Source organism: Ranitomeya variabilis, chromosome 4 (assembly GCF_051348905.1).
Source record: "Ranitomeya variabilis isolate aRanVar5 chromosome 4, aRanVar5.hap1, whole genome shotgun sequence".
Lineage (NCBI taxonomy): Eukaryota > Metazoa > Chordata > Amphibia > Anura > Dendrobatidae > Ranitomeya > Ranitomeya variabilis.
Genome location: NC_135235.1, coordinates 670785424 through 670806782, shown reverse-complemented (window position 1 = coordinate 670806782; position 21359 = coordinate 670785424). Strand labels below are relative to the sequence as shown.

General features: G+C 45.5%; 1 protein-coding gene across 1 annotated transcript in view; it reads right to left on the bottom strand.

Moving 5' to 3' along the window:
- LOC143766286 (uncharacterized) overlaps positions 1-21359 on the bottom strand; it is a 195283-nt gene that overhangs the window by 118775 nt on the left and 55149 nt on the right. The window contains exons 2-6 of the mRNA XM_077253843.1: positions 1818-1983; positions 1509-1688; positions 1302-1425; positions 1121-1218; positions 832-922 (exon numbers count right to left, since the gene is read on the bottom strand). Coding sequence (XP_077109958.1) covers positions 832-922; positions 1121-1218; positions 1302-1425; positions 1509-1688; positions 1818-1958 — 634 coding nt within the window. The 5' untranslated portion in view covers positions 1959-1983. The remainder of the gene's footprint in view (positions 1-831; positions 923-1120; positions 1219-1301; positions 1426-1508; positions 1689-1817; positions 1984-21359) is intronic.

Below are 21359 nucleotides of genomic sequence, written 5' to 3'. Positions count from 1 at the left end.
CCAGGTGGCTAGTAAAGGGTTAACGGTCAAGACTGAAAGGCTGAAGGAATAACAGGAGAGTTGAAAAGTAACTGCACAATCTGAACAGTCCAATAACAATTTGATATGCTTACGGCAACCGATGGGTTAGTCCAGAAACTGGGTAGGAGAAAATTAACCAATAGTACTGAGGGTATGCAGGAATCATCAGTGGCTCAGTGGTTAGCACTGCAGCCTTGCAGCGATGGGGTCCTAGGTTCAAATCTAACCAAGGACAAAACCTGCAAGGAGTTTGTATGTTCTCCCTGTGTTTGCGTGGGTTTTCCTGCATGCTCCAAAGACATACTGATAGGGAATTTAGATTGTGAGCCCAATGGGATAAAGCTAAAGATTACCAGTGGGGACAGAGGAAAAGGGCCGCTGCCTGCCTGTTCACCATGACTCAAACTGTACTGAATAAGCAGCCAGTGCTAAAGACATCTCCTGCCTGTTCATTAGGTTTCAAACTGTACTACAGCTTCTGCCCTTAAACAGCCAGAAATCTTTCACCTGGAAATCTGCCCCCAAAAAAACTTGGAAAAAGGGTTAATTTTTTGAAGACTAAAGGGAATCATTGCTTTTTCACAGTTCCCAATCTCCTTCTCTTGGAAGGGATGCCTATCCAGCACAGAATAAAAATTTAGCAAGACATTAAACAGACGCCCCCCAGAAATGTAATTTTTCACAGCTATACTTAGGCATTGCTTTTCATTTGGCATACATAGCGGTGCAGAACATAGTACAAATTCAACAGAATAAAAAACATTTTTGTACCAACCAGTGAATAAGTAAAATATACAGGCTACTACTCACCTGGGCAGTTATCTGAAAGAATCTCCTCTTTACACCACTCATCACCCCTCACATGTGTCTCTGTAGTATTAATATGGGTCAGATCTTCACCCTGAAACAAATATTGTAAAAGTCACAGACAGATGGAGAAGTCACATCTATGATCAGCTCTAATCCTGCCATCTCCACCGGTCTCATTACACAAATATAAAACATATAATACTGGTGGATAAAACAAGACTGAGCACAAGACCTTCACAGCCGTCTACACATCATAGGGGAGATCTCATGACACCTTCTCTCCATCTACCTGATGATCCTGAGGAACACTGGGATATTCTTCTTTACAGTCCTGTGGAAGAAGAGGACGGGGACATCTCTCTGGTGTTGTCCTCTTACTGGATAGATCTGGGGGAAACACATACAGGGACTGAATTCATTCTTTACATACAGATAATTATAGGCCGTGTGTATTTAGTCCTGTCTATTACCTGGTGATGTGAGGGGCTGGGGAACCTCCATCATGACGTCCTTGTACAGATCTTTGTGTCCTTCTAAATACTCCCACTCCTCCATGGAGAAATAGACGGAGACATCCTGACACCTTATAGGAACCTGACACATACAATGATACCGTCATCCCCCCGATCCCTTTATAGCGTTACTCTATAATGTCCCAGCATTCCCAGCAGTGTCACCTCTCCAGTCAGCAGCTCAATCATCTTGTAGGTAAGTTCTAGGATCTTCTGGTCATTGATGTCCTCAAATATCAGGGGGTGAGGTGGAGGCCCCGCGTTTTGGCTCAGGGGTCTTTCCCATGCCTCACACACAGGGGGCTGACAGCGCTCACTAGAGGTCTTCTTCACTACTGTGTAATCCTGGTTATGGAGAGACACATTAATAAATCTCACTACAGACATTTCCAGAGTCCTCACCTCTCCAGTTCTGTCCATCTGTTATTCCCATAGATAATAATGATTTAATGTGACGTCATCAGAATCTCTCACCTCTCCAGTAAGCCGGAAGAGGATCTCTAGGGTGAGGTGTAATATCCTCTCTATCATCTTCTCACTGTTCCTTTCCATCCTTGACGGGTCAATCAGGAAAATTCTCTTATATAGAAGTTCTCCACTGAGAGGATCCGACATTGTAGAGACCTAAATGGCCTGAATCCTGTGTAATAATACAATTACTAGACACTTTATATTCAATCACTGGCAGCAGAAATGATGCCGACATGTATAGCACGTAGGCTCAAAAGTTACCCTGAGGCCCATAGCAATTTAGTTATGCCTATTCACATAAAAAAAAGGGGAGTCAAAATTTTCTACTCTGGGCCAGTTTGGAGACTAAACTTGGCCATTTAAATGATTGGATTTGAGAAAAAAAAATGTGGGCAGCATATAGATGGCATCTGCTACTCTCATTTTTTTTATAGACCGCTTGCTGGGAACTGGTTGGGAAACCTCGTAAAGAACCTCTGTATTTTTATCCCCTTGGCAATATACACTGTTCAAAAAAATAAAGGGGACACTAAAATCCCACATTCTAGATATCACTGAATGAAATATTCCAGTTGTAAATCTTTATTCATTACATAGTGGAATGTATTGAGAACAATAAAACCTAAAAATGATGAACGTAATTCACAACTAATATGCCATGGATGCCGGGAGTTGAAATGATACTCAAAATCAAAGTGGAAAATGAAGTTGCAGGATGATCCAACTTCAGTGGAAATGACTCAAGACAAGGAAATGATGCTCAGTAGTGTGTGTGGCCTCTACGTGTATGGATGACCTCCCTACAATGCGTGGGCATGCTCCTGATGAGGCGGCGGATGGTCTCCTGAGGGATCTCCTCCCAGGCCTGGACTAAAGCATCTCCTAGACAGTCAGTGGTGCAACGTGACATTGGTGGATGGTGCGAAACATGATGTTCCAGATGTGTTCAATCGGATTCAGGTCTGGGGAATGGGCGGGCCAGTCCATAGCTTCAATGCCTTCATCTTGCAGGAACTGCTGACACACTCCAGCCATATGAGGTCTGGCACTGTCCTGCATTAGGAGAAACCCAGGGCCAATTTTCCCGTCGGGGTTCACGGTTCGTTGAAACTGCTTACCTAGATTCAAGGGCAGGTGGAAATTTCATGCCGCAAGAAGTGGTAGATCAGTAGCAAATTCCCATTCGACACCTGTCTTCAATTGTCCCATTGATCTGTTACCAGGATATTAACCTCCTTGAGGCTGCATCTATTCTTTGTCACTCTAGCCATGTCTGAATGTGTAAAGGAGAATCTGGCTAGGGGAGAGGGAGTGGCCTTGATCAATACAAGTGTATGGAGAGCGAGTCCGCACCCACTGGCCGGGAGTATGTACAGGTCCTTCTCAAAAAATTAGCATATAGTGTTAAATTTCATTATTTACCATAATGTAATGATTACAATTAAACTTTCATATATTATAGATTCATTATCCACCAACTGAAATTTGTCAGGTCTTTTATTGTTTTAATACTGATGATTTTGGCATACAACTCCTGATAACCCAAAAAACCTGTCTCAATAAATTAGCATATTTCACCCGTCCAATCAAATAAAAGTGTTTTTTAATAACAAACAAAAAAACCATCAAATAATAATGTTCAGTTATGCACTCAATACTTGGTCGGGAATCCTTTGGCAGAAATGACTGCTTCAATGCGGCGTGGCATGGAGGCAATCAGCCTGTGACACTGCTGAGATGTTATGGAGGCCCAGGATGCTTCAATAGCGGCCTTAAGCTCATCCAGAGTGTTGGGTCTTGCGTCTCTCAACTTTCTCTTCACAATATCCCACAGATTCTCTATGGGGTTCAGGTCAGGAGAGTTGGCAGGCCAATTGAGCACAGTAATACCATGGTCAGTAAACCATTCACCAGTGGTTTTGGCACTGTGAGCAGGTGCCAGGAAGCATGAAGTGCTCCAAAATCTCCTGATAGCTAGCTGCATTGACCCTGCCCTTGATGAAACACAGTGGACCAACACCAGCAGCTGACATGGCACCCCACACCACTGACTGTGGGTACTTGACACTGGACTTCAGGCATTTTGGCATTTCCTTCTCCCCAGTCTTCCTCCAGACTCTGGCACCTTGATTTCCGAATGACATGCAAAATTTGCTTTCATCAGAAAAAAGTACTTGGGACCACTTAGCAACAGTCCAGTGCTGCTTCTCTGTAGCCCAGGTCAGGCGCTTCTGCCGCTGTTTATGGTTCAAAAGTGGCTTTACCTGGGGAATGCGGCACCTGTAGCCCATTTCCTGCACACGCCTGTGCACGGTGGCTCTGGATGTTTCCACACCAGACTCAGTCCACTGCTTCCTCAGGTTCCCCAAGGTCTGGAATCGGTCCTTCTCCACAATCTTCCTCAGGGTCCGGTCACCTCTTCTCGTTGTACAGCGTTTTCTGCCACATTGTTTCCTTCCAACAGACTTACCATTGAGGTGCCTTGATACAGCACTCTGGGAACAGCCTATTTGTTGAGAAATTTCTTTCTGGGTCTTACCCTCTTGCTTGAGGGTGTCAATGATGGCCTTCTTGACATCTGTCAGGTCGCTAGTCTTACCCATGATGGGGGTTTTGAGTAATGAACCAGGCAGGGAGTTTTTAAAAGCCTCAGGTATCTTTTGCATGTGTTTAGAGTTAATTAGTTGATTCAGAAGATTAGGGTAATAGGTCGTTTAGAGAACCTTTTCTTGATATGCTAATTTATTGAGACAGGTTTTTTGGGTTATCAGGAGTTGTAGGCCAAAATCATCAGTATTAAAACAATAAAAGACCTGACAAATTTCAGTTGGTGGATAATGAATCTATAATATATGAAAGTTTAATTGTAATCATTACATTATGGTAAATAATGAAATTTAACACTATATGCTAATTTTTTGAGAAGGACCTGTATAACTCATACATACCCTCTAGTCCCGGGTCTGACACTGAGAATCCCCAGTGCGTGTGCTGGGGGAATTCATAAGTCTGCAGTCACACAGAGTAACTGCTGACTTATTGATTTTGACCAGACAACCCCTTTTAGAAGAAGGATGGTTCTCTTCAACAGTGTACCAATTAAGGATGTCTCAGCCATATAACAATCAAAAATAAATATTCGCTTCCTCGGATTCCGGAATTGTTCGATTGCTTAAGAGGTGCCAGGATCTTCAACAAGTTGGATCTTAGAGGAGCATATAATGTGATCCTCAATAGCCAAGGAGACGAGTGGAAGACTGCTTTCAACACCCGAGACTGCCACTACAATATGGTGCTATGCCATTTGGGATCAGTAACGGCTGTGCCGTCTTCCAAGAGTTTGTAGGCGGTGTCTTCAGAGGTCTCCTTTACTCCTGCATGGTGGTGTAGCCTGAGCTATATTCTGGTTTTCTCTCCACATCTGCCTTCTCGTGGATGGAATGTAGTCTTGCAAAGACTCAGAGAGGATCACCTGTCTGCTAAGTATGAGATATGTGTTTTCAAGCAGACGTCCCTGCCTTTACTAGGATATATCATCACAGATATGGGTCTGAAGATGGATCCAGAGAAGGTGGTCTTCCATTCTCAATTGGTCCTGTCCTGATGAATCAGTGATTCCTGGGATTTGCCGATTATCACCAGTTTATTCCTCATTTCTGGTCTCGCCACTTATGCAATGATCTGCAAGGGTGCTAATCCCAAGATCTGGACTTCAAAGGCTGAGGAGGCATTTCTTTCTCTAAAACAGGAATTCTGTTCTGCTCCTGTGCTTCAAAGACTTGAGCTAACTAAACAATTCTTCCTGGAAGTGGATGCTTTGTCCTCTAGAGCAGGCGCAGTTCTCACACAGAAGTCTTTCTCCGGTCGTTTGGTAACTTGCGGATTCTTTTACAAGATTTTCTCAGCTTCGATACGAACCTACTTAACTGGAGATGAAGAATTGTTGGGGATCAAGATGGCCCTTCTCTATCTCCACTGCTGCCAGCGTCGGCGGGAATCGCACTGCACTCGGGCAATATCCGAGTGCAGCATGCTGTTTCACACTCACCCATAGACTTATATGGGTGGGTGCGTGCTATAAGAATTCAGCATGTAACTGCAGCATGCTGCGATTTTTTTCCTGGCCGATCAGAGGCGGAAAAAAAGAACACAATTGAGAACAGAAAAATAGGATTACATTCGTATGAATGCACTACGATTGCATTCGTCCAAGTTAATCGCAAGTGGGAGTAAGCTTTTAGTTGTATATTCCACAAATCTGGCCATTATGAAAAAGTGGCAAGAAAGTCATTTTTAAAAGCAAGCCATAAGGAGTCCTATTTGCAGTTTGAAAAAAGCCATGTAGGGGACACAGCTAGCATGAGGAAGAAGGTGCTCTGGGCAACTGACCAAAGCAGAACATTTTGGGCTGAATGCAAAATGCTATGTGTGGCCGAAAAAGACACTGCACCTCATTCTGAAAACACCATCCCCACTGTCAAACATGGTGGTGGCATGATCAAGTTGCGGGGAGGCTTTTCTTTAACAAATGCAGGGAAGCTTATCAGAGTTCATGGGAAGATGCATGGAGTTAAATACAGGGCAACCCTGGAGTAAAAAATGGTAGAGGCTGCAAAAGACTAGAGACTAAGGACAGCAGGACAATGGCTCTAAACATCCGGTCAGAGCTACAATGGATGGTATAGAATTGATCAAGGTAAAGTCATGTGTGTGAATGGCACAGTCACAGTCCAGACCTAAATCACATTGAGAATCTGTTTCAAGACTTGAAAATTGTTGTTGACAGACATATCCAACCAATCTCACGTAAATAGAGCTATTTAATGAATACCATATGAGTAGTAAAGCCCAAGAAAGGGTTATTTTTAAATGATAGTAATGTATCCCATATCCATTGTATAGTGAATAGCTTATGTTGATGGACCTCCAGGAATCCTGAGAGTGATGCCACTGGAAACAAAACCTGCAGCACTCTATACTGAATTGAGTGAAGGTGCATAGGCTCAATCTCCTCATTCACTGTATGTGGGACTGCCAGAGAAAGCAGCGCATAGTGCCGATATAATTCCTGCAGTCCCATAGACAATGAATAATGCCCAAACCGGAGACTTACCCATCTACTGTGCCCCAGCTAGGAAGTGCCTCACCATACCTGATCTGTCAATACTATTCCTACATACAGGGCCCTCAGTGCGTTATCTGTACTCTAAGAGGTATCACTGTGTTATCTGTAGGGTTACATAGGACTGCAAGTAACATCTACTACATTATCTGTGGTGTCACATAGGACTGCAGGTAACATCTACTACATTATCTGTACTCACAGAGTTATCACTGTGTTATCTGTGGTGTTACATAGGACTGAAGATGACATCTACATTATCTGTGGTATTACATAGGACTGCAGATGACATCTACATTACCTGTATTCAGAGTTATAACTGTGTTATCTGTGGTGTTACATAGGACTGCAGGTGACATCTACTATATTATCTGTGGTGTTACATAAGACTGCAAGAAACATCTACTACATTATCTGTACTCGGAGACTTATCATTGTTATCAGAACATATACATACACGTTGTGTCCGCACACTGCCATTAATAAACACATGAACTCGTTGAGAAATGTAAGGTACTGCTAGCATTTTGTTAATGAAAGAGCGCAAAAGCCTCCGAGAACGTCACGATGACCATTAATATGGCCAGAGCCGATCACTAATGACCTCTCCATGTGCCGAATATCTGAATGGGGAGAGACAAGGAGACCTTGTGTGGGAAAGAGACTGAGGACCGAACGGTACTAACGTTTACACCAATATTGGAGCCCATGTAGTCATTAGTCGCAGCGTTCTGTAGTGGGAAGGATATAATGGAACTAGAGCGAGTATAAAGGAGCAGTCTAGAAAAAGACGACTGAGGAGTGATCTAATTACAATATATAAGTATATAAGGGGACAATACAAATATCTCGCTGAGGATCTGTTTATACCAAGGAAGGTGACGGGCACAAGGGGGCATTCTTTGCGTCTGGAGGAGAGAAGGTTTTTCCACCAACATAGAAGAGGATTCTTTACTGTTAGGACAGTGAGAATCTGGAATTCCTTGCCTGAGGAGGTGGTGATGGCGAACTCAGTCGATGGGTTCAAGAGAGGCCTGGATGTCTTCCTGGAGGGTAACAATATTGTATCTTACATTATTGGGTTCTTTAAAAGGACGTAGATCTGGGGATTTATTCTGATGGAATATAGGCTGAACTGGATGGACAAATGTGTTTTTTCGGCCTTACTAACTATGCTACTATGACATATAAGTCACAGGTCAGACCCCAGCGACCAGCAACTGGGGGAGAACTTGTGTATTCAGGGGGGAAACATGGAAAACGGAACAGCACAGAGATGGTAAAGGCCATTTATTATATGGGGAGGAAAAATGGCCGAGTGTGACCAGTGGCTAATCCTGATCTATATATATAATTGTCTAACGGTTTTTCTGTCTGTCCTGGAAATCCCGCATCTCTGATTGGTCGAGGCCGCCTGAGCTCGACCAATCAGCGACGGGCACAGTATCGACGTAGATGTCATAATGGTTGCCATGGCGACGATGATGTCATAAAGGTTGCCTCGACCAATCAGCGACGGGCACTGCCGCGAATTCTGGAATCATCATTGTCCATATACTACGGGGACATGTATATTCTAGAATACCCGATGCGTTAGAATCGGGCCACAATCTAGTAGAGAATAATGGGGCTCCAGCACCTACCTCCACCTGCAAAGCCGCACTCCACATATATGGCTGCTCTGTGCGCACAGGACCTGTGATGAGGTCACAGGAGGGGAGGAGTCAGGGGTCACATGATCAGGGGCCTCAGTGTATGCAGGACTCTGCTGTGCTGGTTGTCATGGTGCTGGATGAGGGGAAGTTTATGTGTGGGGTCAGGAGGGGTTTACAGTGTGGATGTAGCAGAGCCGTGTGTATGAGGTGTACGGAGCGGAGCCGTGTGTGTACGAGGTGTACGGAGCATATGCAGCCAACTATGTGTGTATAGAGATTATGTAGCAGAGTCGTGTGTCTACAGAGAGTATGTAGTGGAGTAGTGTGTGTACAGAGCATATGTAGAGGGGCCGTGTGTATGCTGAGTATATGTAGCAGAGCCCTGTGTGTACAGAGCGTATGTAGCAGAGCCGTGTGTGTATGTAGCAGAGCCCTGTCTGTACGGAGCATATGTAGCAGACCCGTGTATGTACGGAACGTATGTAGTAGAGCCTTGTGTGTATGGAGAGTATGTAGCAGAGCCCTATGTGTACGGAGCATATGTAGCAGACCCGTGTATGTACGGAACGTATGTAGTAGAGCCATATGTGTATGGAGGGTATGTAGCAGAGCCCTATGTGTACGGAGTGTATGTAGCAGAGCCTTGTGTGTACGGAGCATATGTAGCAGAGCCGTGTATGTACGGAACGTATGTAGTAGAGCCATATGTGTATGGAGGGTATGTAGCAGAGCCCTATGCGTACGGAGTGTATGTAGCAGAGCCTTGTGTGTACGGAGCATATGTAGCAGAGCCGTGTATGTACGGAACGTATGTAGTAGAGCCTTGTGTGTATGGAGAGTATGTAGCAGAGCCCTGTGTACGGAGCACATGGAGCAGAGCCCTGTGTGTACGGAGCACATGGAGCAGAGCCCTGTGTGTACAGAGCATATGTAGCAGGGATGTGTGTGTGTATGGAGTGTATGGAGTGTATGAAGCAGAGCCCTGTGTGTACGGAGCACATGGAGCAGAGCCCTGTGTGTACAGAGAATATGTAGCAGGGATGTGTATGTGTGTATAGAGGGTATGTAGCAGAGCCCTGTGTACGGAGCACATGGAGCAGAGCCCTGTGTGTACAGAGCATATGTAGCAGGGATGTGTGTGTGTATGGAGTGTATGAAGCAGAGCCCTGTGTGTACGGAGCACATGGAGCAGAGCCCTGTGTGTACAGAGAATATGTAGCAGGGATGTGTATGTGTGTATAGAGGGTATGTAGCAGAGCCCTGTGTGTACGGAGCGCATGGAGCAGAGATGTGTGTGTATGGAGGGTATGTAGCAGAGCCGTATGTGTATGGAGGGTATGTAGCAGAGATGTGTGTATGGAGGGTATATAGCAGAGCCCTGTGTGTACAGAGCGTATGTAGCAGAGCCGTATGTGTATGGAGGGTATGTAGCAGAGCCGTATGTGTATGGAGGGTATGTAGCACAGCCCTGTGTGTACATAGCGTAAGTAGCTGAGACGTGTGTGTATGGAGGGTATGTAGCATATTTTTATAGGCTGAATGGATGGACAAATGTATTTTTTCGGCCTTGCTAACTATGTTACTATGTTAGCAGAGCAGTGTGTATAATTGCTGTCCCTCTCGTGTCTTCTCCATGAGACTTCTCACAAGAAATGGAATCACATCTGTGTTTGTATCCAATATTTAATACAGTCCATGATTTTCGGTATATTTAGGGGAGCATTGATTATTCACTGAAGGAGGATTAGCTGATTGGGGAATAATCGGACCTCAATCTGTGGGGTTTTCGGTGTCTCCAGTGATCCGGCCGTATGCACTGATTTGAGACACTACAAAAAAGTTACGTCACTTGCTATGGGTCTCCCCTTGGGGAAAAAAACAGTAGTCCGTTATTCTATCCTACGTGTTTCGGAGGTAGCGTCCACCTTCCTCAGGGAGTGTATGAAATCAGTGCAACTGGACAGAACACTGGAGCACCTAGTGTACCACGGATTGAGGCCTGACCGGGTTTTTCCCACTCGGCTAATCCTCATTCATGGAACCATCTCTGCATTCTAACAGAACAACTCAATTCACATCTTAGCACAGGTAGGCATAGGAATTTTGTTTTCTTTCAGGATTTTATGAATCTATTATAGAGTATAATGATTTATTATTAGTGTTGAGCGATACCGTCCGATACTTGAAAGTATCGGTATCGGAAAGTATCGGCCGATACCGGCAAAGTATCGGATCTATACCGATACCCGATACCAATACAAGTCAATGGGACTCAAGTATCGGACGGTATCCCTGATGGTTCCCAGGGTCTGAAGGAGAGGAAACTCTCCTTCAGGCCCTGGGATCCATATCAGGGTATGTTTCCACGTTCAGGATGGCCGGCGGTATCGCCGCAGCGGCGAAGCCGCTCGGCGCTAAGCCCCGCCCCCTTAATGGGACGCGATCATGCCGGATGTGTTAACTCTTCACATCCGGGATGATCGCTCTGTCCCATAGGGCCCTGTGATATGCCTTGCGGGGACGCTGCGTCCCCGCAAGGTGTACGGGCATGCTGCGATCTGAAAAGACGCGCAGCATGTCCGTAGTCGCAGGGCCGCCGCGTGCGGGTTTCCACGCATAGTGGAGATGGGATTTCATCAAATCCCCTCCACTATGCTGGAACATCTGGACGCTGCTTGTTTGACGCTGCAGCGCTGCGCAGCGTCAAACAAGCAGCGTTTCCTGAACGTGGAAACATATCCTTAATGTGTAAAAGAAAGAATTAAAATAAAAAATATTGCTATACTCACCTAATTCTGCATTCAGGACCTGAAAATTACGTCACGGCTTGCTGTGATTGGTCGCGTCGCGGTCACATGGGCGGCACGCAACCAATCACAAGCCGTGACGTAATTTTAAAATGCGCGCGTTTCCTGCCTCCCGTGACGTCACGGCTTGTGATTGGTCACGTCGCCCATGTGACCGTGACGCGACCAATCACAAGCCGGAATGTAATTTTAAAATCCTGAATGCCTAGAATTAGGCATTGAGGACCTGAAAATTACGTCACGGCTTGCTGTGATTAGTCGCGTCGCGGCCACATGGGCGGCACGCGACCAATCACAAGCCGTGACGTAATTTTAAAATGCGCGCGTTTCCTGCCTCCCGTGACGTCACGGCTTGTGATTGGTCACGTCGCCCATGTGACCGCGACGCGACCAATCACAAGCCGGAATGTAATTTTAAAATCCTGAATGCCTAGAATTAGGCATTGAGGACCTGAAAATTACGTCACGGCTTGCTGTGATTGGTCGCGTCGCGGCCACATGGGCGGCACGCGACCAATCACAAGCCGTGACGTCACGGAAGGAAGTAAACGCGCGCATTTTAAGCAAAGAACGCTGCCGGTTCCCTCGGTGAGGTCCAGGCTGCGTCAGAGAGGTGAGTATAGCAATATTTTTTATTTTAATTCTTTCTTTTACACATTAATGTTGTTTCGATACCGATACCCGATACCACAAAAGTATCGGATCTCGGTATCGGAATTCCGATACCTGCAAGTATCGGCCGATACCCGATACTTGCGGTATCGGAATGCTCAACACTATTTATTATATATTAACTAGATGGTGGCCCAATTCTAACGCATCGGGTATTCTAGAATATGTATGTATGTATGTATGTACGTTGCGCTTAGCACAGTCACGTAGTATATAGCACAGCCACGTAGTATATAACACAGACAGCCACGCAGTATATAGCAGAGCCAGCCACGTAGTATATAGCACAGCCACATAGTATGTAACAGCCACGTAGTATATAACACAGACAGCCACGTAGTATATAGCACAGCCACGTAGTATATAGCAGCCACATAGTATATAGCAGCCACATAGTATATAGCACAGCTCACGTAACACAGCCACATAGTATATAGCTCAGCAACGTAGTATATAGCAGCCACGTAGTATATAACACAGCCCATGCAGTATATAACACAGCCCACGTAATATATAGCACAGCCCACACAGTAACACACAGCCCACGTAGAATATAACACAGCCCACGCAGTATATAACATAGCCCACGCAGTATATAACACAGCCCATGTAGTATATAGCAGCCAGGCAGTATATAACAAAGCCCACGTAGTATATAACACATCCCACGCAGTATATAACACAGCCCACGCAGTATATAACACTGCCCACGTAGTATATAGCAGCCAGGCAGTATATAACACAGCCCACGTAATATATTGCACAGCCCACACAGTAACACACAGCCCACGTAGAATATAACACAGCCCACGCAGTATATAACATAGCCCACGCAGTATATAACACAGCCCATGTAGTATATAGCAGCCAGCCAGTATATAACAAAGCCCACGTAGTATATAACACATCCCACGCAGTATATAACACAGCCCACGCAGTATATAACACTGCCCACGTAGTATATAGCAGCCAGGCAGTATATAACAGCCCACGTAATATATTTCACAGCCACGTAGTATATAACACACCCCACGTAGAATATAACACAGGCCACGCAGTATATAACACAGCCCACGCAGTACATAGCAGTGTGGGCACCATATCCCTGTTAAAAAAAATTAAAATAAAAAATAGTTATATACTCACCCTCCGGCGTCCAACGAAGCTGTCCCGATGCTGCTGCCAGCTACCTTTCCCTGTGATGCATTGCAAAATTAACCAGATGACTTAGCGGTCTGGCGAGACCGCTATGTCATCTGGGTAATTTCACAATGCATCACTGGGAACGGAGGCTGGCGGCAGCATCGCGCGCATCGGTGGACGTTGGAAGGTGAGAATAGCACAAGTTTTTTAATTATTTTTAACATTAAATGGTCCGGGATGGGGCGACACACTGGCACTGACTGGAGGGGAGTAGGGAGGGGGCACTGACTTGAGGAGAGTAGGGAGGGGCCAATTCACGGCCAGACTAAGGCCGGCGTCACACTGGCGAGTTTTACGGATGTATGAGCGCAGAAAATACGTCCGTAAAATATGCATAACACACGGCCCAATGATTCTCTATGGCCCAGCTCCTATCAGCTGTATTTTACTGATCCGTATTATACGGTCTTGTACGGCCGTAGAAAATCGCAGCATACTGCGTTTGTCACCGTATTGCGCAAAAAAAATTGTCAATGGAAGTCTATGGGGACGAGAAAAATACGGATTACACATGGACCAGCAGTGTGACTTGCGAGAAATACGCAGCGGTGTTCTATAGAAAAGCCGGTAATTCAATTGCCGGCTTTTCATTTCTCCTTCACAAACCCGACAGGATATGAGACATGGTTTACATACAGTAAACCATCTCGTATCCCTTTTTTTTTTTTTGCATATTCCACACTACTAATGTTAGTAGTGTGTATGTGCAAAATTTGGCCGCTGTAGCTGCTAAAATAAAGGGTTAAATTGTGGAAAAAATTGGCGTGGGCTCCCGCGCAATTTTCTCCGCCAGAGTGGTAAAGCCAGTGACTGAGGGCAGATATTAAAGGGCCACTGTCACCCCCTCCAGCTGTTATAAACTAAAAGAGCCACCTTGTGCAGCAGTAATGCTGCATTCTAACAAGGTGGCTCTTTTAGTTTTGGGTGCATGTATTACCAAAATAAAGCGTTTTATATTTTCGGCAAAATACCTTTCTTTCGCCAGGGAGGCAGGTCCTCACCCCCCTGCTTGTAACGCCACATTGCCATCACTCAAATCTTCAGGGGTGCCGGGCACCGCCCCCTCAGCGCTGTTTACCCATGAAATCCGGCGCCTGCGCTGTGTATCACTATTTGGTGCAGGAGCATAGAGCTTTGGCCGTCTGACGTCACAGCCAGGCTTGCAGACTGCGCCTGTGCGGCCGCCCTGCTTGTGATTCCCAGCCCCGCACTCTGCATAATGCATAACACACTGCGGGGCTGGGATTACCAAGGTGGGTGGCCGCACTCACCGCACAGGCGCAGTCTGCAAGCCTGGCTGTGACGTCGGACGGCCAGAGCTCTCTGCGCCTGCACCAAACAGCTATACACAGTGCAGGCGCCGGATTTCATGGGTAAACAGTGCTGAGGGGGCGGTGCCCGGCACCCCTGAAGATTCGGGTGACGGCAATGTGGTGTTACAAGCAGGGGGGTGAGGACCTGCGTCCCTGGCGAAAGAAAGGTATTTTGCCGAAAATATAAAACGCTTTATTTTGGTAATACATGCACCTAAAACTAAAAGAGCCACCTTGCTAGAATGCAGCATTACTGCTGCACAAGGTGGCTCTTTTAGTTTATAACGGCTGGAGGGGGGTGACAGTGGCCCTTTAATAGCCTAGAGAGGGTCCATGGTTATTGGCCCCCCCCTGGCTACAAACATCTGCCCCCAGCCACCCCAGAAAAGGCACATCCGGAAGATGCGCCTATTCTGGCACTTGGCCACTCTCTTCCCACTCCCGTGTAGCGGTGGGATATGGGGTAATGAAGGGTTAATGTCACCTTGATATTATAAGGTGACATTAAGCCAGATTAATAATGGAGAGGCGTCAATTATGACACCTATCCATTATTAATCCAATAGTACTAAATGGTTAATAAAACACACACACATTATTACAAAGTATTTTAATGAAATAAAGACATAGGGTGTTGTAATATTTTATTAGACTCTTAATCCACCTGAAGACCATCGTCCTGAAACAAAGTTAAAAAAACAAACAACAATATTCCATACCTTCCGTCGTTATGTCCCACGATGTAAATCCATCTGAAGGGGTTAAATCATTTTACAGCCAGGAGCTGTGCTAATGCACTCGCTCCTGCCTGTAAAACCCCGGGTACTGAATGGAAAGCAGGGTGATCTGTAGTTACCTTGAGTCGCGGTGAGGCACCCTCTGCTGGATGTCCTCATGAACTGCAGCCTGGGAAAAGTTCCCACACTCGAGTTCACAGATGCCGCTGTCAGTAGAATGATTAAAAAAAATGTCCACAGGAAAAATGCCCACATGGAAAAATGCCCACACGGAAAATTGCCCACACAAAAAATTGCCAATTGCAGCATCACAAAGTTTTAGATCTATGATATTTGAGTGACAGCGCAATAGAGGGGCATCGTGTTGTCTTGATGTCTCCATGGAGACCCCCGGCACCAAGATGGCCACGGGGTCCTGCAGGAAAGGTGACTTGTGATCGCCTACTTCCCGGTCTGTCAGATCCTGATCTGATACTCTGCTGTGCAGAGTGCCAGATCAGCGATCTGATGTAATATACACTTCTCAAAAAAATAAAGGGAACACTAAAATCCCACATCCTAGATATCACTAAATGAAATATTCCAGTTGTAATTCTTTATTCATTACATAGTGGAATGTGTTGAGAACAATAAAGCCTACAAATTATCAACTTAAATCACAACTAATATCCCATGGAGGTCTGGAGTTGGAATGATGCTCAAAATCAAAGTGGAAAATGAAGTTACAGGCTGATCCAATTTCAGTGGAAGTGCTTTAAAACAAGGAAATGATGCTCAGTAGTGTGTGGCCTCCAAGTGCCTGTATGACCTCCCTACAATGCCTGGGCATGCTCTTGGTGAGGTGGCGGATGGTCTCCTGAGGGATCTCCTCCCAGGCCTGGACTAAAGCATCTCATAGACAGTCAGTGGTGCAACGTGACATTGGTGGATGGTGCGAGACATGATGTCCCAGATGTGTTCAATCGGATTCAGGTCTGGGGAACGGGCGGGCCAGTCCATAGCTTCAATGCCTTCATCTTGCAGGAACTGCTGACACACTGCAGCCACATGAAGTCTGGCATTGTCCTGCATTAGGAGCAACCCAAGGCCAACCGCACCAGCATATGGTCTCACAAGGGGTCTGAGGATCTCATCTCGGTATCTAATGGCAGTCAGGCAACCTCTGGCGAGCACATGGGGGACAGTGCGGCCATCCAAAGAAATGCCACCCCACACCATTACTAACCAACTGCCAAAGCGGTCATGCCGAAGGATGTTGCAGGCAGCAGATCGCTCTCCATGGCGTCTCCAGACTCTGTCACATGTGCTCAGTATGAACCTGCTTTCATCTGTGAAGAGCACAGGGCGCCAGTGGCGAATCCTGGTGTTCTGTGGCAAATGCCAAGCATCCTGCACAGTGTTGGGCTGTGAGCACAACCCCCAAATGTGGACGTCGGGCACTCAGACCATCCTCATGGAGTCGGTTTCTAACCATTTGTGCAGACTCATGCACATTTGTGGCCTACTGGAGGTCATTTTGCAGGGCTCTGGCAGTGCTCCTCCTGTTCCTCCTTGCACAAAGGTTGAGGTAGCAGTCCTGCTACTGGGTTGTTGCCCAACTATGGCCCCCTCCACTTCTCCTGGAGTACTGGCCTGCCTCCTGGTAGCGCCTCTAGCCTCTGGACATTACGCTGAAAGACACAGCAAACCTTCTTGCCACAGCTCCCTTTGATGTGCCATCCTGGATGAGCTGCACTATCAGAGCCACTTGTGGGGGTTGTAGAGTCCGTCTCATGATACCACGAGTGTGAAAGCACAACCAACATTCAAAAGTGACCAAAACATCAGCCAGAGATGTGAGATGTGGTCTCCACCTGTAGAACCACTCCTTTATTGAGTGTCTCTTGATAATTGCCAATAATTTCCATCTGTTGCCTATTCCATTTGCACAACAGCATGTGAAATTGATTGTCAAACAGTGTTGCTTCCTAAGTGGACAGTTTGATTTCATAGAAGTTTGATTTACTTGGAGTTATATTCTGTTGTTTAAGTGTTCTCTTTATTTTTTTGAGCAGTGTAATGTCACATACTAGGACAATGTAAAAAAACTTAAAAATATTAAAGTGTGAAAATATTTTTTTTTAAATCCCTAAAAAATAAATATTTATCCAATAAATACATTTATTTTTGTAAATTAAAAAAACAAAGTGCACATTTTTGGTATCGTCCGTAACAATTAACTCTATAAAACTGTCCCATTAGGTAACCTCTTAAGTGAATACCGTAAAAAAAAAAAAAGGCAAAATACAAGGCAAAAAACAATGCTTTATCATCATACCGCCAAACAAAAAGTACAATAAAACGCGATAAAAAAGACGGATGGAAATAAAAATGGTACCGCTGAAAACGTCACTGAAGCTACGCTCCCTCACAGCCTGAAATGGGATGACTTCTGTAGCGTGGGAAAATGCCAGTTCATTTTCCCACGCTGAAGAGTTCACCGCCGGTCAAGCTATGAGTCAGCGCAGCATCAGTGACATCAGCGCTAGTCACTGATGCTGGTGCCAGCAGCTTCTCTTTCATTCATTAGTAGTTTACAGCCGGGCAGGTCGCATTAGCACTGCTGCCTTTTTCCAATAAATAATTGTTTATTAATTAAATACATGTCCAGTAATTCACACACTGTACTAATTGTATTAATCACACACATCTATATATCTAACTATTCTGCATGGATATACTGTATGTAAACCATGTCTCCTATCCTGTCGGCTCCTGCAGTGATTTTACCAAAGTCGGCAAATGAATTACCGGCTTTTCTTCTATCTATGCAATATAAATACATATATTTATGTGTATGTCACTGACGTATATACACTCACTGGCCACTTTATTAGGTACACCTGTCCAACTTCTTGTTAACACTTAATTTCTAATCAGCCAATCACATGGCGGCAACTCAGTGCATTTAGGCATGTAGACATGGTCAAGACAATCTCCTGCAGTTCAAACCGAGCATCAGTATGGGGAAGAAAGGTGATTTGAGTGCCTTTGAACGTGGCATGGTTGTTGGTGCCAGAAGGGCTGGTCTGAGTATTTCAGAAACTGCTGATCTACTGGGATTTTCACGCACAACCATCTCTAGGGTTTACTGAGAATGGTCCGAAAAAGAAAAAAAATCCAGTGAGCGGCAGTTCTGTGGGCGGAAATGCCTTGTTGATGCCAGAGGTCAGAGGAGAATGGGCAGACTGGTTCGAGCTGATAGAAAGGCAACAGTGACTCAAATCGCCACCCGTTACAACCAAGGTAGGCCTAAGAGCATCTCTGAACGCACAGTGCGTCGAACTTTGAGGCAGATGGGCTACAGCAGCAGAAGACCACACCGGGTACCACTCCTTTCAGCTAAGAACAGGAAACTGAGGCTACAATTTGTACAAGCTCATCGAAATTGGACAGTAGAAGATTGGAAAAACGTTGCTTGGTCTGATGAGTCTCGATTTCTGCTGCGACATTCGGATGGTAGGGTCAGAATTTGGCGTAAACAACATGAAAGCATGGATCCATCCTGCCTTGTATGGAGCATCTTTGGGATGTGCAGCCGACAAATCTGCGGCAACTGTGTGATGCCATCATGTCAATATGGACCAAAATCTCTGAGGAATGCTTCCAGCACCTTGTTGAATCTATGCCACGAAGAATTGAGGCAGTTCTGAAGGCAAAAGGGGGTCCAACCCGTTACTAGCATGGTGTACCTAATATAGTGGCCGGTGAGTGTATATCTATTCTATGTGTATATATCTATTCTATCTTTTCTATTATAACCTGTGAGTGTGATTTTTACAGTTGCGGCATATGAATTACCAGCTTTTCAAAGGACACCGGTGAGAAAAAAAAGGGACAGCACTTGCATGGTGCGAGTGCTTTGCATTTTTTTCTCGTGACTTGCATTGGGGAGTCTCATCCGAGATACGCAGCAAATTGCAGCATGCTGCGATTTTTTTCTCAGTCCAATTTCAGCTGAGAAAAAAAATCGCAGATGAGACGTCACCCATTGAATAATATTGGTCCTAATGCAATCCGATTTTTTATCGTATTGCATTCATCCGTTTCTCGCACAAATGGGTATGATCCCTTACTGCGCTTCTACGGGTCCATGTATGAAAAAATTATAGCTCTCAAAATATGGTGATGCAAAAACTAGTTTTCGCAATAAAAAGCGTCTTTTAGTGTGTGACAGCAGCCAAACATAAAAACCCAATATAAATCTGGTATCGCTGTAATCGCACCGACCCAAAGAATAAAGTCGCCTAATCACTTATACCGCACGAGGAATGGCGTAAAAAATAAAACCAATTCTTCACCTGCTGTTGATTTTTTCATTTTGCCTCCCAAAGATAGCAGTAAGACTCAGGGCACATTGCTCTACGCTGAGTGCTTATACCGGGGTTTCCGTGTAAATCTCTGAAATGCGTGATACAGACAGAACCCCCAGACTCCCTATAATGAGGCAGATGAAGCCACTGTGGACGCCGTCTGACCTGTGATCCAGCGTTGTCCATCTTTTTAGGATTGCATAAAAGTGCTGTCGGCCACAGTTATGTGCACTTCTGAAAAGGACACAGCTGTACAGAGGCCAGACGGAGTCCAGAGTAAATCTGCTGCCTCATTATAGTGAATGGATTCCTTGGGGGGTTTCATCTGTCACATCACTCGGTGATTTAGATGGAAATCCCAAAGTGCTCAGCGTAGAGCGCCAGATAAATGTGATCCCAAACGTTGTGTGAAATGTTCCCAACAAAAGCTTCACCTCAATCCACAGAAAAAGTAAGCCCTCACTCAAGTCTGTCAACTGTTAACGGAAATATAGGGGGCTTCCACGTTACTGGTAGTACAAAGGCTCTGGAAAAGCAAAATGGCACATCGCTCCCCAAAACAAATTCAGCAAATTCTCCACTCCCAAATATAAATGCCCCCCCCCACTCCCTTCTGAGCCCCAGTGTGCCTAAACAACATTTAGCACCCACATGTTTGGCATTTCTGTAGTGATGAGAGCCCACCTAATTTACAGCAGCATGTCTCCAGAAGCATGAGCATAATGTACTGGTGACTGCAACGTACTGGTCACAACAACGGCAGTTTGCAATTTTCACTCAGCAAAATCCACTGCTGCCTGTTTCTGGAAAACACCCATGGAGTCAAAATAGTCACTACACCTGTAGATAAATTCCCAAAGGATTATATTTTCCAAAATGTGGTCACTTGAGGGGGGATTCTGCTCCAGGAGACAAATAGTGATCTGTCCCTCCCGAGTCGCTCCGTATGGCAAAGTAGTACTGTACAGCCACATATGGGGTATTTCTACATTAAGCAGAAATTGTGGGACAAATTCTGGTGCCATTTTTACCCATTTCCCAGTGTGAATGTTAGGTGCCGGGATTCTCCCGCTGCACAGGATGGATCCCAAAACTTCCTCTTCGGTCTCCCATTCAGTTCCGTCTGCAGTGGATGGTGCTCAGCATCTTGCTCAGACTCAGTCTTTGAGCATGGTTACCCCTGCCTTAACAGGTTCTGCTTTAGTAACCAATAGTAGACTGCAGCAAGCGATCACTCCTGAGTCGAAGTCCTGGTTTCGCTCTACTGAGCATGCTCATGGGAAGACTTCTAGTTGGTGCTCGCCCGTCACATGCTCAGGTCCTGGTCCGGATTGGCCAGTGAGCAAGGTCCTGTCAGATTGACAGAAACTATAAAAGGACATTTTTTTTAAATTATTTGTGTTACATGTGTGAGAGGAACACTAAGGTGGTGTGGACTAGTTTGCGTGTGCTCCGGGCAGGCGTATTGACTATAGAATTCCGGCTTATCTGGAGAGGAGTTTGTGTGTGCGCACAGGGCGGGCGTTCAGCCTTTAGAATTCTGGCACCTCCAGAGAGAAGTTTGTATGTATTCGCTGTGTCTGAGTCCTCTACCTGTTCCCTTGCCACAATGGGGGCTTGCGTACACCTGTGATGCTAACAGGGTACGCATTTAGCACCATATTCACTCTTGCAGCTGTGTGCC